The following is a 15,755-nucleotide window of genomic DNA, read 5'->3' as shown; positions in this document are numbered from 1 at the left end:
TTAACCTTGATTACACGGCTAAAAAGATTTAATTCCTCCGTAATTAACGCAATAAAAAATATAAAGCTTACCATCTGGCATCATCACCGTATATTCAATGTTCTCTTTGAACTTCGTGTACGGCGTGGAGTCGTTGTACCTTTTGATCAAACGCTCGACCTTCGGCAGAAATTCGCCTAGTACTTCCACGTTCGCCTCGACGGCTCTCTTTCTCTTCTTCCCATGTCCCGAAGGTTCGAAAAGATCGAGACAGAAGTCCTGTAAAAATAAAAAGCTAGCAAGATGATGGCAGCAAAAAAATTGGTGTCTTTTGTGTGGCGCATCTAATTAGAAAGTTTCGATATGTCGCGGAAGCTTAACTGAAATAAAAAGTGTCGATTAATTAATGTAATGTAGGCAAGGCAATGTAGCAGAAGATTGTAGTATAGAGATTGAAATGATACACTGATTGTAAGATACACGTTACCGACACAGATAATGCCTGGATGATTTATCTATCTCTCTCTTTCTCTTATCGGACTTATAGATTTGCCGATCTGCGAATGAATAGAATCATTTATTTACTTCAGCTTATATGCCAAGAAGGAATATGAATCGTCTTATGTAATAGTTACATACAAATATTAGATTTTTTTTTCGTATTTCAGGTAGATTGTAGTTGTGCGATAGACAACTCGATTATATTTTTGACGTTAAATGCCACGCTGCGTCCGTTGTGATAATGGATTTTTGTATGTGCATCATACGTATTATATTTTGAAAAACTATTGCGTTTTTTTTTTAGTTATAAATTTTACAGACTCGACAGTGCATTTAATACATTCGAATGTATGAATTCGCCCAAATGACTTCATTCTAGTATTACGCGGATGTGTACGCATGACAGAATAAATTGGTGGCCATGCAGCAAAGTTCTTTGGCTAATGCTCTTATAAAAAATTTAAACAAAAAAAAATTTATTTCTGTTGTATAATAGTTAAAAAATAGCCGAGCTAATGTGAAACAGTGTACGTCAACATTGCTGCCAATAATAAAATATAATTTTGGACTATTTCAAAATTATGCGAAACTTTACATCTGTTTTTCATAAAGTTTCAGAATTAGCACAAAATGGAGATGGTCAGATTTAAACTTGTTACAAATATAAGCTATAAATCATTTTTTAAATATTGATGATCGTATGCTCTTTGTTACAACAATATGATTTAAAAATTGAAAGTTTTTATTTATTTGTAAAAAAAATTTAAATTTTAATGAGAATTCACTGTGTAATTGAACTTTTATTCCTCTACAATTATTATACCAATTAGTATATATTAATTATTACAATTAGTATATACTAATTGTAATAATTAATATATATGTACAATAAATCGTTACATCAAATTAGCATTTAAATATGATGCTACAAAATTTTTATGATTCAAAACATTTTAATTGGAAATTTTTTTGTAGTTATGCCATTATTGTAGCAAATGAGCGATAGGATATAAGATAATTAAAAGAAAAATAAAGTATTAATATACATAAATTACTTTGATTCTTAAATACTGTTAGACAAGGTTTTCTGAAAGAACACCACAGGCCCGTATTCCACGACACTCAGTGCTTGAAATTTTCTTAAAAAAGCTGGCTAAAAAATTTGAAGAAAAATATAATCAGTTTTATTTTCATAAATTTTAAAGCATCCTATTGTTTTGCACAATACACTTTTTGTTGAAAATTAAAAAAATATGAAACAGAAATAGAAATGTTTAATAATTCGCTGAAAACTTTACATATTAAAATATTATACAAACATCAAACAAAATCAAATATTATCTAAAGGATAGACATTTTTCTTGATTAAATTGCATAAATCTGTGTTAATCATTTAGATGAAAATTCGATCACTGTACTGAACGATAATTGTTACTGCCTACCGGTTGACAGTCCTGCGGCTCCATGCACGCTTTTATCTGCGAATGAATCCAGAGGGTGGAGCGCTCCCTCATCGAGCTCAGCAGGAAGGCCTCGAAGTCGAGAAAGACTTCATTCTTGCGCTCGCGATACCTCGCCGGCTGGTGCGGAATGATGGACGCGAAATCGCGATTTCTGCAGCCGTCCTTCACGAGTACCACGCTACCGGGGGCATGGGGCTGATCCGGGTCAGGGCTGACCGTAACCTCCAACAGCTTGATGTAGCCCCAGGCGCTGTCCGGGCTGATGCGGGCGCGCAGCTGCAGCTTCGTGCCGATCGGCACCGCTTGATCGACCGTCTGCGAATTATCGGACACGTTGCCGGTCGCCTCGCGGTAAAGAGCCACTTCGTACTCGAGCCGGCCAGGCGTCTCCTCTACCACCCCGGACACTCTGGCGCCGTGCGGACTGAAACGATTAACCCTTTAAAGCAGACGTGCGTCGTCGCTTCAGCACGTTGCATTCTCTCTTGCCGTTGTATCAGCTATCATTAATTCTATTTCTTTGCCACAAATCTCTCTTATTTATGCATAAATTAAAAACAACACGCATATTACTTTTACATTATTTCTCTTAACATTGCAAACGATCAATTTACGTGTACAGTGTATCCGTCTTCAATTTCGTCGCGGAAAGATATAAGTGTTCTTAATCTTTGTCGTAGAATATCGCAATTATTCGCATAAATCGGCCAAGTAAACGATGAGGAACAATCGTAATACGTTTCGGACTTCCCCTTTTGACGGTACCTGTACGTCTGGATCACTATTATAAAGTATAATAATTAAATAAGCGGATAACCGTTTCCTCGAGGCAGGAACTCGCGCAGAAATGCCGCTCCTCGGCGAAACGCGAACGCGGCGTGGCGTGGCGGAAATAATGCTCGTCCATTACTCGCGAGATTTCGTACAGATATCGCGTATATGCGCGCGGAATGTGTGTGACTTACAAAGTGCCAGCGAAACCGGCAGCCTTGTGCCTCAGCAGCGTCGGCTCGGGCGGTCGACACATCAGGATCAGCTCCTGGTCGGCCAGCATCACCACTCCGGGAAAGGCCGGAAACCACACTCGCAGATGGATGAATCCCTGGTGGCACGAGTTTCATCGGGATAATAATAGTAATCGCGTGCGAGATCGATTTGACGAACGAGATTTCCGTACAGCGGAGTATTGCAAAAACATTGCAAAATATTGCCGCAATGTTTCAAATGTTTGGCAAATGCTGCAAACACATATATATAATATTGTATCAATGTTACTGCAACATTATTATACGTATCAATATTTCTGAAGCTGGTATTTCGTCGTTGCAATATTGCTGAAGCATTGTAACAATATTTCGCAATGTTTTTGCAATGCCGTGCTGTACATGAGTTCTCCCGAGTTACGCGATCCGACGTAGGTAGGATCTTGGTTGGAAATTTTACAAGGACGTCTCGCGAGGCTGCGGCTCAAATATAGAGCGTTTATGGCAGCGAAGCGCGGAATTAGGCGGATAGTACAGTTAAACTTCAGCGTATCAACTAGCGGGCTACGCCAAGCCGTCCGTCGTTAGCTACATCTCTTCTCGAAATATTATAACGGCATTCCGATGCCCGATCCGATCAGACGCACAAAGCGTTTCGTCCGTATATCTGCGATAGCAGCAGCAGCAACTCTCGAGAGGGAATCAATTGCGAATTAGAATCGCTATCGACCGATCACAAAGGCTCCGTTCCGTTTGTGCAACGTCAGCTACAAGCCCCGAGGAACGGAGTACGGACGACGCGTCATCGTCGCGGGCCTCTCTCTTTCTCTTTCTCTCTGCTCCCTTCCCTCCCGTAAAAATCGCGTTCCGCGTAATTCGCTCGATCGCTCGATGACTCACGTTTCTCTTGAGGATGCCGCATCGGGAGAAGTCAGTCACCTTCAGGAAGTAGTTATCCTCCTGCGGATCGTTCGGGTCCGGCCTGATCTGACAGTGAATGTCGGCGAGCGGGTTCGCCGATCTGTCGTCCGCGAAGAGCGGCGCGCCTCTGAAGCCGACTGGCCTTTTGATCTTGGCTGTCAGGAGATCGGCCGCCGATCCAGCGCCGCTGCACTGAATGTCCGAGACCTCGTAATCCTGGGCAACGGCGGCGGCGACCTGAAACGGACGCGGACCGGGGATGATACTCACGGCTGAAGACGAGAGGGCGGCGGCGAAAGATTTCAGGGTTCTCTCGCGCGGCAGCGATTTGCGCCTCCCATTCCGCGGCGGTTCTTCGGTGTACCGCGGTCTCCTCTTTTCTCGAAACTGTCGCGCGCGATTATTTCGTCGTTCCCGAAGTAGCGTTTAATAACAATTCTTACAGCCTTCCGCCGCCGCGGTGAGAAGCAAACGTAAAAACTTCTTTTTTAAGTCATGTCGGAGAAATTTATTTTATTGGACCATTGTGCGCCGCGTGTCCTTTTTCCCCAATTTACCTTTGTGCGGTCGTGCTTCTCAATGATTGTAGTTGAGAAGGGAAGATTTGTGAGCGGCGTGCACACCAGAACGTTCCGCGTTGCATTCTGATCGAAACTTACATTTTAACCACACTGAGAAGAATTTTTGGTGAGATAGACCCAACATTAAATAGTGATGGAATGAATTTTATAGTTATAATTATTAAATATGTAGTTGTTTTGACCAAATCTACAGCCTTAACCGAACAATTGTTTTTATACAAATATAATCAAATGATTCGTTGAGAATGTATAATAATTAAATTTTTGGTAACTATACAAAATTCATTTAATCATTATTTAACGAAACGTTTGGTTAATATTTCTCTCAGTATAACTACAAAATTCAAATGATTTATATTTCACCAAACATTTTTCTCAGTGCAGGTTCTCGGTTTCATTGAAACAACGCGTGACGTCGCAAATGTTGTTGCAATGTTCATTTGATCTGAAAATAACATTTTAGAAGCGCACCGGTACGTTTTGCAAATAGTTACCTCAGCCTGGATGACGCTAAAACGATGTTACAGCAGATAGTCTCGAGTAAATAGCATACCGTATATGATAAGTACAGAGCAGTGCGATAACATACGCGTAACGCGTTCGGCTCGTAAACAGAATCGTGAATTACGTAGTGAACTCGCATAAATAGCGGCTAAAACCCAACAACCGTATTGTTCTATAACTGTTATGCAGCCAACATCTTTTTTTTCTTTTTTCACGGCAATTTACTGCCGTTCAGTCGCGCTCGCGGCACTATAGCGGATCGCGCATTATTTTCAATTTTAACCAGATTTACTTTCTACTTAGAAGAAACCCCGTTGCCCTGGTTTACCAAAATTGGATAAATGCTTTAATCGATTTGAATTTCTTTCCGCGAGAGCGGTGCGGATATGGGGTCAGGAGTAATGCAGACTAAATCGGCGTATGAAATAGTTTCAGGGCGAAATGCTTATTTAAATTTAAGAGTGGGGAATTCTTATTTTAAAGGAGATTTCTCATTAATAAACACATTGAGATAGCAGTCGTTTTCGAACTGTAGATTTTTTTGGAAGTGGAAGCTCTTTTATAAATTATATTTCGGAAAGACGTGCAAATATTTAACTTTAATCTATATTTGCTTTTAATATCTAATTTTATGTTTTTTTTGTATCAGTCTCCGATATAATATTAAAAATTATATTTATAACTTTTAATATCGCGATATAATATTAAGAGTTAAATTTTATATATTTTATAAGATATTTTGGACCTAGATTTAAATTTAAGACACTTATTCTCATTGCCTCTTTCAATTTTAAGTCACGTTGTGAAAAATACTTGAAACCCAATTGCAATTTGTCTTCGGCTAGCTTATACTTAAAACATAACGACAAATTTATATATACAATGGATACAATTATCGATTTTATCATCGGTCTATACCATCTCATTTATTTGAGAGTTTCTATTATTTCACTTTAAACTGCCAGCACACCTGCACGAACAATACGAATGTGCGAATAATTATTTCCCTTTAATCGCCTCTTTATTGGTACTTTATATGTATTGTGCGAGCTACCTTGGTCATTTGCCTTGCATAAGACACGAAATATAGAATGGAGTATACGTTTATTATACTTCCGGGAGCCTCTTCTCGCGTAGTACGCGATACAATAAAAGCGATTAAGCGTCCAATTAATCTACGTTACGATACCCAGGACGTTCCGCCTTTCGTCGGCGACGCTCGCATTAATTATCGCCGTGGAAAAGGACCTTCTCGGTGACTCGAGGACGACCTCGGTGCCGACGCGACGGTGTTTACAACACTATTACGTTACCATTGGTAAGGAACAAGGTGACCAGCACGCGACCAGAACCGAGAACCCACTTCGATACGGTTAACGGTGTAAGGAAACGCTCTGGTGGTCGCGTAAGATATTCGTTATGTGCACCATACACATTATATATTACATGAGCGCCTGCCGTACATTGCCCGTGCTCATAGTACGGGTCACGGTAGGCCGTATTTTTTGAGATCGCTTGCTCGCAATCATACCGTATCATGGATATCAGAGATCAGTCCGTAAGCGCATCCGCATTTACCACGTAGGCGTGTTCACCGTGATCGGTTCTTGACGCGTATATGAATTAAAAGGATTATTGCCGGCTCGGAGCGACAAACTGCTGACGATGCGACCAAGTACGTGCATTAGCGATTAAAAGCATGAAAGTACGTTTTATTTTTGTTTTAGAGCTCCACAAAAAAAATGTCCATTATGAATTAATTTAAATATTGATTATATATATTAATTGTTGGGACTATTTACAAATAACACAGAATTTTTCGAGATACCTGCAAGATCAAAAAAACCAATTTTAATATTTCTTACTTAAACTGTATGCTACTAAAAATAAAAATATGAAATTAATTAGAAAAGAAGGTACTCTTATTTAAATAATTAATTAAGGCAACTTTACTGCGTACATTATTGAATAATTTAATGAGTATATAATTTATTTTTATTAATTATTAAAACTTTTTGGAACATTTCTTATATTTCTATAAACCTGTCGAACCTATCGAAAAGATTTAAGAATATAAAAGAGATTGTGAAATTATATCAATTATAAAAATACTTTCCACTTTATTAGAAGTACTCAAATTTAAATAAATTTTAAGTTTAATAGTAGATAAAAAAAAATTTATATCGCTAGAGTGCCAGGTTCATAAATTCATGGTTGCATAGATAGCTAGAGAATCGTTAAATTTGTAGACACGTAAATGGCTCAAATCATAGATCGCTAGGTTCGTGCACCGCTATATCCGCAAATCCATAGATCCATAGACGTGCAAATTGCTTTACACACCGCTAAATTCGCGCGAATTGTTGGTATCTTTACAGCTGTAAATTTTTGGAATCGCAAATCCATAAATCCCTTAACTATAAATCTTTGGATTTATAGAGATACTTATTTCTCCATAAGATCTTGTTTGATAATAATTTATCTTTATTTCTCAGCTTACAAAATGGTAATTTATAAAACAATTTGTCAATCAATTCGAACATTCTTCTCTCGTGTTTTTCTTCTTGTTTACACGGTTCAGAATAACTTTGCATAATTGTGAGAAATCCCAGAAAACATTATAAATATTCTTGAAATCGTCCAAAAGACGCCTCGTAACTAAAAAATATCTTATAAAATTATAAAGAAAATGTGTGTACGTTATCTTTAAGATGTGTATCTTTATGTTTTAATTTATGACGTCTTCTTATTTAAAGATTTTATTTAGAATCAATTTTAGACGTGTGTAATTTTGATCAATAATACAGATAGTAATAGATAGTAATATTTACATATACATATGTATATCTACATATGTAAAAAGAAAACAAATGCTAAATTGCGTACGCACTTGCAGCAAAAAATGTTGATTTAGTATAATTGAAGGATTTCTTATAAAAATTAAACTTGTCTATTTTTCTCAAAATCTGGGTTATAATTATTTTATTTTTGTTTTTCATGCGTTAAATCATGATCAATTTTGTAAAAATTAAATAGAAAACATTATGAAAATGGGAAATATAAATTTTAATGTAAATATAAAATTTTCAGCCAAACAAATCCAGAAGCTTTTACATTATTTTTCTTTTACTTTTAAACCTATTTTTGAATAATATTAATCGTTTGTATACTCTTATTTGTATACCTATTAAATATTTGAAAAATTACCACATTTTGTTAAAAGCAATTTTTAAAATTTTGTAAGTAAAAAGTAAAAAGTAATTGCATTTTATTTTAAATAAATTTTTTTCTTTATCTTTTATTATTATTGTTAATATTACAAAAAAGATATATGTAGAATATTATAAATAAATTATAAATAATAAATTTAATAAATCTAATAAAAGATAAATAATGGAATTTCTACAAGAACCAAAAAGTCAAGATCTTTTTTTTATTTCTTTCTTTTAAAGTGAGTTCTCAAAATATTAACTAAAGTCTACGTTCTTTTCATACCCATTATATTGTCCGCAGAAAAATTATTATATTTATACTATTAAAAGTAAACAGTTTAAAGATGAGTTTTTTTGTTTCCTGAAAATTTAACTATTTGGACTTGATTTTTGTAGGAAAACCTCCAATTTTAATTAATTGTAATTTAAAAAATTTTTTAAATTTCTGAGAATTGCGTTTCCGCAATTCTTAACGATAACGAGTGTCACTGCTTTAATTAATGTCTTGAACTTTAAGTCAACTTTCACATGTGTAATTATTCAGCTTTTAGCTGAGTAATCACAATTTCTAATTTAAACGTGACTGTCGTCCTCGTCTACGTTTCTATTCTGAACAGAGAGTCTCTTTGATATGCATAGAATCTCTTTGATATGTTTCTAAAATAAGATTTAATAACGATTACACAAATATTCAAATTTTTATAATATTCTTAATAATTTATTCAATCTTATTTCACAATAAGCCATGAATATTGTCAAAAGCATATTACGTCGTTATATAATATGCTTCTTTATAATCTATTTTTATTTAAAACAATTATTAAAATCCTTACTATATCCGTTCAATTAACGGATTAGTGCTGTTTTGTAACGGCTTTTATCGCATTTGAAACGTTTAACAAAGCTCTATTACATATGCTAATAAAATTAAAACTACCGTAATTAATGATAATCCGTGCAGGTGCTTTGCGACGTGAAAATATCAACGTCCGAGTTAAGAGGCATGCTTGCGCTGCAAATTTGCATTTGCGCTTTCGCATTTGTCAAATTTGCGATGCTCATTTCGTTTGAGGTAACATTTCTCTTAAATTGAAAAACGTCTTTGATTTAAAATTCATTAAAGACGAAACGTAACGTGCGAATTACAGGAGCAGTTAGAAATGGCATTTCTTTTTTTTTATAGAGCTGAAAAATCTATAATGAAGGAAAGATATGCGCAAAAGTAGCTGAGAAAAGAATCAAAGTGATTAATCCTTACTTTTCAACTTAATCCTAACTTTGGGAAATCAATTACAGACTTTAAATTCTCGTAAAGAATACGCTGAAGAATTATTTAGTATGAAAGAGTTATTTAGTAAAAATGTTAAAGATTCGTATATTTTTCTTTTTATATCATAATTTTATACATTTAGAATTTTAAAGAAAGATTATTTTTAGTAAAGTTTGAAGACAAAACTTATTTTAATGAAACTAAATATATAAATTTAGTAAATATATAATAATTTGAGCAAAATAAAACTTAATTTAGTTTGTTAAAATTCTTTATATCTTGCTGTTGTTTTATTAACCTTTTTTGTCGCTGTGACGATTACCTTAATAAAGCAAGAAATAAACGGTGGCCGATTTAACTGATTTGCTAAATCTATTGAATGAACGTCGAGAATACGAGAGTAAAATATCTAATTGTAAGTAAAGCGGTCGACGATTGTTGGCCGTTAATATTCGAAAACTCTTCGCGATGCCAGGCGTAGTCAATATTCTTAATGGTCTAGACGACAAGCGATTCGGTTGATGAAAATATTTAGGTATCGTCCAGTCGCGCGTCTGTAGTCTTTCAACGAGCAACTTTCATCAAAACGCTGTTTTCCCGATGAATTTGGTCCTGTATTGACAGAGAAATTGCACGATTTGTTGAGATCTCGTTCGAGTAAGTACGCGTATCGCAATTACGTCGGCACGATAGCTCGAGAAATTTGCAAGACCAGAGAAGAAAACTGATTTTAAATTAAGCTGAGAGTCTAGTGATTAATAGTAATAAATTAAAATGCAAACTTTCCGGATTTTTGCACATTAACGCTACTGCGAACTGCTTTCTTGATATTATCGCATTTCTCTCAGGACGCTACGAAATTTTACGGTACTTAATGCAAATGAATACATAAATATTTTAGCATCTCTTCCTTATTACATAAAGATTATCTTATCGGGAAAATTAGGAAAGGCGTGCGCGCGCGCGCACGCACACATACATACACACACACACACACACACAGAGAAAGAACGGGAATATATAATTATTTACATATTACGTGCAATCATGTAACATATATATTTTAAACCAATTTGTATTATATATTACGAGAACACTTTTTTAGTACCTTTAAATGTTTCTTTAAATTCAAATTAAGAGACTGCTATAAAAATTCCATCTCCGGAATTTTTATGGCACAGTCTCTTAAAGTTGCGGCTTCTGGAAAAAGTCGGGTTACATGTTTAAAAATGTGCTCACAATAACTTGTTTTAAACTAGATTAGTAAAGAGTAAATATACATACGCGATTAGAATTTTGCTTTACATTGTGAGTAAACGTAACGGGAAAGGATAGAATATAGCTCGAAATCTGCCACGCGAAACGAAGAGGCTACGATCGGCCAGGCAGAGCCGGACAGTCAGTACCTGGTCTTTTATTTCGGTCTCATTCGAGGAGAACCGCAAATCTTCTCTTTATGACTTCATAAATCCCGTTTTTTTTTTTAATGCCACTTTAGCACCGTGGCTCGCTCATCCACGACATCGGTGTCGCTCTTGTCGCCGGTACAATTCGGTACAGTTAAAATATTTCGTTGCGCGAAACTATCTGCTATATAAACCGCTGAGACGGCCTGGAATTTGGAGAGATAAAAGCACGTTAATTAAAGGATGTAAAACGCGAAACACAGTACCACAAAATACGTCACCGTATCGAAGAGTTTTATAGCAGTAAAGGAAAACAGTGGCAGAGAGAAAGAGAAAGAGAAAGAGAGAGAGGGGGAAAGACGGGCGAAGAAATAGGCTACAGAATTGAGATAAAACGAGAAAAATAACTGTACTTAAAGATAATAAAATTGCTGCGGATTGAATGGTTCATTGAAAGATAAGTCACTTCTCAAAACGGAACTTAACCAAACAAATTCGGTTTTCATTAAAAAAATAAATAATTGAGACATAATAAGATATACTATCATCATATTTAGGATATACTCTTGTAATAGTTGTAGAACAATTTTTCATTTTTTTAATCTTTTATATAATATAATGGAAATTAATATTTTATATGGTATAATGCAAATTAGCATGTACTAATTTCAGAATTGGCGTAAAAAATTTACAAGTATCATTCTTCTAAAGGTCTTTTCCTCATAAAAAATTACGATGCAAATAAATATTAGTTTCATCGATAAGGATCTATATTATTGTAGTATAAGATAAATGTGATATTCCTTTTTACATTGTAAAATACGAATTTATAAAAGACATCTAAAAAGACATCATACAAGCAGAAGATTGAATTATGCTTCAATAAATTTTTTATCAAATTTATTTTCTAGTCTCAACACGATCAAATTCACATTCAAAAGCTTATTAAAATATTCAACAGGCCAATCCCTTGTCAAAAGCGTGATGATACTTTTCTGTGCTTTTTTTAAATATTTTATTAGTTTGTACACTGAAAAAAAGCTATTAAATTAACTAAATTTTTCAACTTGATTAAATTTCTTTAGTTCAAACATTATGTGTATTTAATTCAAGTATAAAATATTTAAACATTAATTTAAGCATTAATATATTTTACTCAAATAAATAAATACTTAAAGAAATTTAATTAAAAAGATTTTAGTCAAATTAACAACTTTTTTTAAGTAACGATTTTAATATCAATTTTTGGAATCAACCTACTTTACAAGATACTCTTGGTGGTTTGCCATTGTCTTTCGAGAGATTAAATAAAATCTTTAAAAAAGATTTTAAAGTCAAGTCTTCGATGCAACGCATAACTCTACGTCGCAATTATTATTATTGTAAGTAGTGAAAATAAAAGACTAAATTTGTTTTTCATACTTTCTCTAAAATAATATTATTCGGAAACAATATGTTTTGGGATTTGTATATTTTTGGCATCCGTAATTATAACTTAACAGATACTTAATCGTCATGTAAACATTATATCGTTAAATATGACACCTTTGCATTACCAAACTCGATTGAATTATACGCATAATTAGAATTTTAATTACCTATAAAATGGATTAATTTCAGCTCTAATTTAAACTTGAAATCGAACATATTCTAATTAAATTTCCGTTAAAACTTTGCGACGGGGAATTGTGTTTCGGTAACGCGCGGACGTCCCGCGAATCGACGACGTGGGAATAAATAAACATCCGTGCGTTACATATTTCGACGAATCCATTGTAAAAAAATTTTTTCCGGCGCACGTTGTTACGCGATGTTGCATGTAATGCAGGTATATTGGAAAGAATGACCGCGCCATCACGTACACGAATCGTTTACACGAAGAAATTATGACGATACATAATCCTCTCGATACTTTCACGTGCACGTGTGTGTTAAAGTATTTCGACATATCGCGTTTCACGGGCAAAATTAGTTGCCGCACATCCATCGCGAAGGGGAGGAGTGAAGGGAGAGACGTCCGACACAATTCAATTATTTCGTCATTTGGGGAAACCATTAATATTTCAAATGTATCAAACGTATCGGCCGGCCGGTCGTGCGATTCGCTTTAAATTACGCGTTATCGTATTTCGTCGCCTCGAATGTCACGCATTAATGGGGTGCATTTTTAATTATCCTCGGCAAAATCGCGACGCGCACTTCCATTCGTGTACATACAACTCGCGTATAACCCTCTTCTCCCTCTCCTTCTTCCTCTTCTCTTTTTCCGCGTGAGGTTTGTAAAATTAAAGTGGATCGATGCGAGGAGAGCGTCTCGTCTCGATGGCGCATTACTTTCGACGCGGCATAATTTAATGACGAAATATAGAAATATATGGAACGCGTCGGGGTTTTCGCAAAATAGAGCACCGCGAGGAGAATCGAGTCGTCCCAGTTAAAATAAAAACCGATCATTTCTTTAGCACAAAATATCTTCGAGGCCACGCGCGCGGTGGCCTCCTTCACCAACGGAAATTAATTGAGATTGTCATTATCGACAGACATTTCAAAATCGTGGCAGATATCACGTAAAAAAAAAGAAAGATAACGAGTTTGACGGGAACAAATAAATAGGGAAAATGAGTTTGGAGTTGCAAGGAGTGTAATTAAATGTCGCGAGACGAAATTAAGCGACGCGCGACGTTTGAAGATGAAACTGATAACTAACGATAAAATCTTTCTTTTCTGCGCTGTTAAATACGTATCGGCAAATTATTATCAATTTGAGTTACTTTTAATCTATAATTCCTACAGGTCACCATTGCTGGCATTAAATACATATGTCGTTAATTTAACTATAACAATGGATTCAAACAATTTAACTGAAAAAATATTAAATTTGACTTAAATTTAATTTCTTATTTATTGCATGCTTAGATAAACCCTGCTTATTTTCAAACGAAAAGAACGGAAAGAACGATTGTACTGCAGGATTTAAAAATTTAGCTGGATTACAGATCAGAAAATAATTTTATGTTGGGCCATCAAAATAATTATGTAGAACGCTCAAGTATGATAATGTTGTTACCGTTTTCACATTCGAGCAACCAATTAAATATCCGTCACAAATTCATCCGTCACAATCATTTTTAAATGGTCCAACATAATTATTTTTGAAGATCTGTATTTCAGAAAATTGTTCTTTTTGTGTAGACGTTAAAAATAACAAAATGTTGCTTAACTCAAGGAATTTATTTAAATTTGATTTTTTAATATTTAACAGGGTATCTCAGCCATTTCAATAATGTCAATCAATTAAAATCGCGACTGTTATTCTTAACACGTAATTGTGAACTTTATTCGTAAATTTTATTCGTAATATTTTCAAGTGCTTTTCTTTTTATATTAAAAGATTGCGTGAGTTGTGGTCTACAGAAGTCAATAGAAGAGATCAGTGGCAAGTTCCCCGATAAAACCGACATTTTCTAAACATCGCGTAGATTCATTGCGTGACAAACTGTCATCACGCGATGTCAAACGAAACCGTGGCGCCGCGCGACAAACATAAGTCACCAAGAACGGATGATATGGAAATCTAGTGGTCGTCCATCATCCACGATCGACCTGATTTATCCGCGAGAGTCGTCCAAAAACCGTCCCTCATCGTCGATAAAGGTTGCAGGGTGTGCTTCAACATCCAAGTTGAACGGCGAAAGCGCGAAACAAGTAAGAATTCTCAACTGGGAATCTAAATTTGACCGGCGTTATCTAAATTTTATATATTTTTTTCACTCACTGAAAAATTGAAGAGTTTAGCTTTGCTCTTCTCGATACGGTCTTTGAGCTAAGTTGTTTAGGAGAGCGTGAAAAAAAGCTAGTTTTAAATAGTTAAGACTAAAATTGGATACGATTTACCTTTAAAACTTGGGAAATAAAACTTGGATTTACTTTCATAAATTCTTTAAAAAACAGAATTCGCACCGAGCCCTTCGTGTGCCTCATGACAGATTTATGTAAAGGCAGTAGCGGAACGGTGCAAATCAAATAACGAGTAACTTGTTACTTCAAAAGAAGCCGGTAAAGCACCAGTATCACGGATGCGTACTTTCAAAGTACATTAAATAAATAAGTATATAAGTTCAATGTATTATAACATAAACTTTATATATATATATATATATATATATATATATATATATATATATATATATATGTTATATATATTAAATGTAGCGGTTTTATTTATTTAAATTTTGTTATATTAATTTTAAATTATTGCTAAATTATTTTCAAATAATAATGAGAATTGTTACAACTTACTCTATTAGAATTTCTTTCATTTCTACTTTATTTTATAGTTTATAGAACTTATTAAAGCAGATATGTCAAAACCACTGATAAGGGAAAATAGTTTTTTGAAAACCTGTCAAATAAATTGTTAGACATTTTATTGAAAGGTGAAACGGAGTTCCTGATTCTCTCGTTAGAATTTTGAGTCAAAACCAATTAATTTTGACTCAAAATTCTAACGAGAGAATCAGGAACTCCGTTTCACCTTTCAATAAAATGTCTAACAATTTATTTGATAGGTTTTCAAAAAACTATTTTCCCTTATCAGCACTGAGAAAAACAGAACCGGAAATCAGAGCTACATATAACTGACGTTAAAAATCTTTTACTTCCATCTCATATGAAGATATTTACGACATTATCGATGCGCAATTAACCCCAGCATGCGAATAGACTTACCGTGCAAAATCCGGCGATGAGAACTCTCCACATGATGTTGCCGAGCTATTTGTTCTTTTCTCACGTGGTCGTTCACTTCCCCTCGTTAACTCGAGAAATGTTTACCAGTCACTCGAGACACTCTTTCGAACCGGAGGACGCGTCGCTGGTAAAGGGATGCAATTTTGACGAAGACCCTCGACGGACTGAAGGCGCGTGCACCGAGCC

At 34.9% G+C, this 15,755-nt stretch overlaps 1 protein-coding gene across 2 annotated transcripts in view; it reads right to left on the bottom strand.

Annotated features, from left to right (window-relative positions):
• The window catches only part of LOC105194587, a 20,243-nt gene extending 4,488 nt beyond the window's left edge, over nucleotides 1-15,755 (bottom strand). The window contains exons 1-5 of one of the 2 annotated variants that reach the window (XM_039446076.1): nucleotides 15,549-15,755; nucleotides 3,827-4,084; nucleotides 2,909-3,045; nucleotides 1,923-2,382; nucleotides 72-258 (exon numbers count right to left, since the gene is read on the bottom strand). In XM_039446076.1, coding sequence (XP_039302010.1) covers nucleotides 72-258; nucleotides 1,923-2,382; nucleotides 2,909-3,045; nucleotides 3,827-4,084; nucleotides 15,549-15,581 — 1,075 coding nt within the window. In that variant the 5' untranslated portion in view covers nucleotides 15,582-15,755. The remainder of the gene's footprint in view (nucleotides 1-71; nucleotides 259-1,922; nucleotides 2,383-2,908; nucleotides 3,046-3,826; nucleotides 4,085-15,548) is intronic. The other variant, XM_039446077.1, reaches the window with a different exon arrangement.

Source organism: Solenopsis invicta, chromosome 2, assembly GCF_016802725.1.
Source record: "Solenopsis invicta isolate M01_SB chromosome 2, UNIL_Sinv_3.0, whole genome shotgun sequence".
Classification (NCBI taxonomy): domain Eukaryota; kingdom Metazoa; phylum Arthropoda; class Insecta; order Hymenoptera; family Formicidae; genus Solenopsis; species Solenopsis invicta.
Note: the sequence above shows the minus strand (reverse complement) of the source record. Positions and strands in the feature narration are given on the sequence as shown.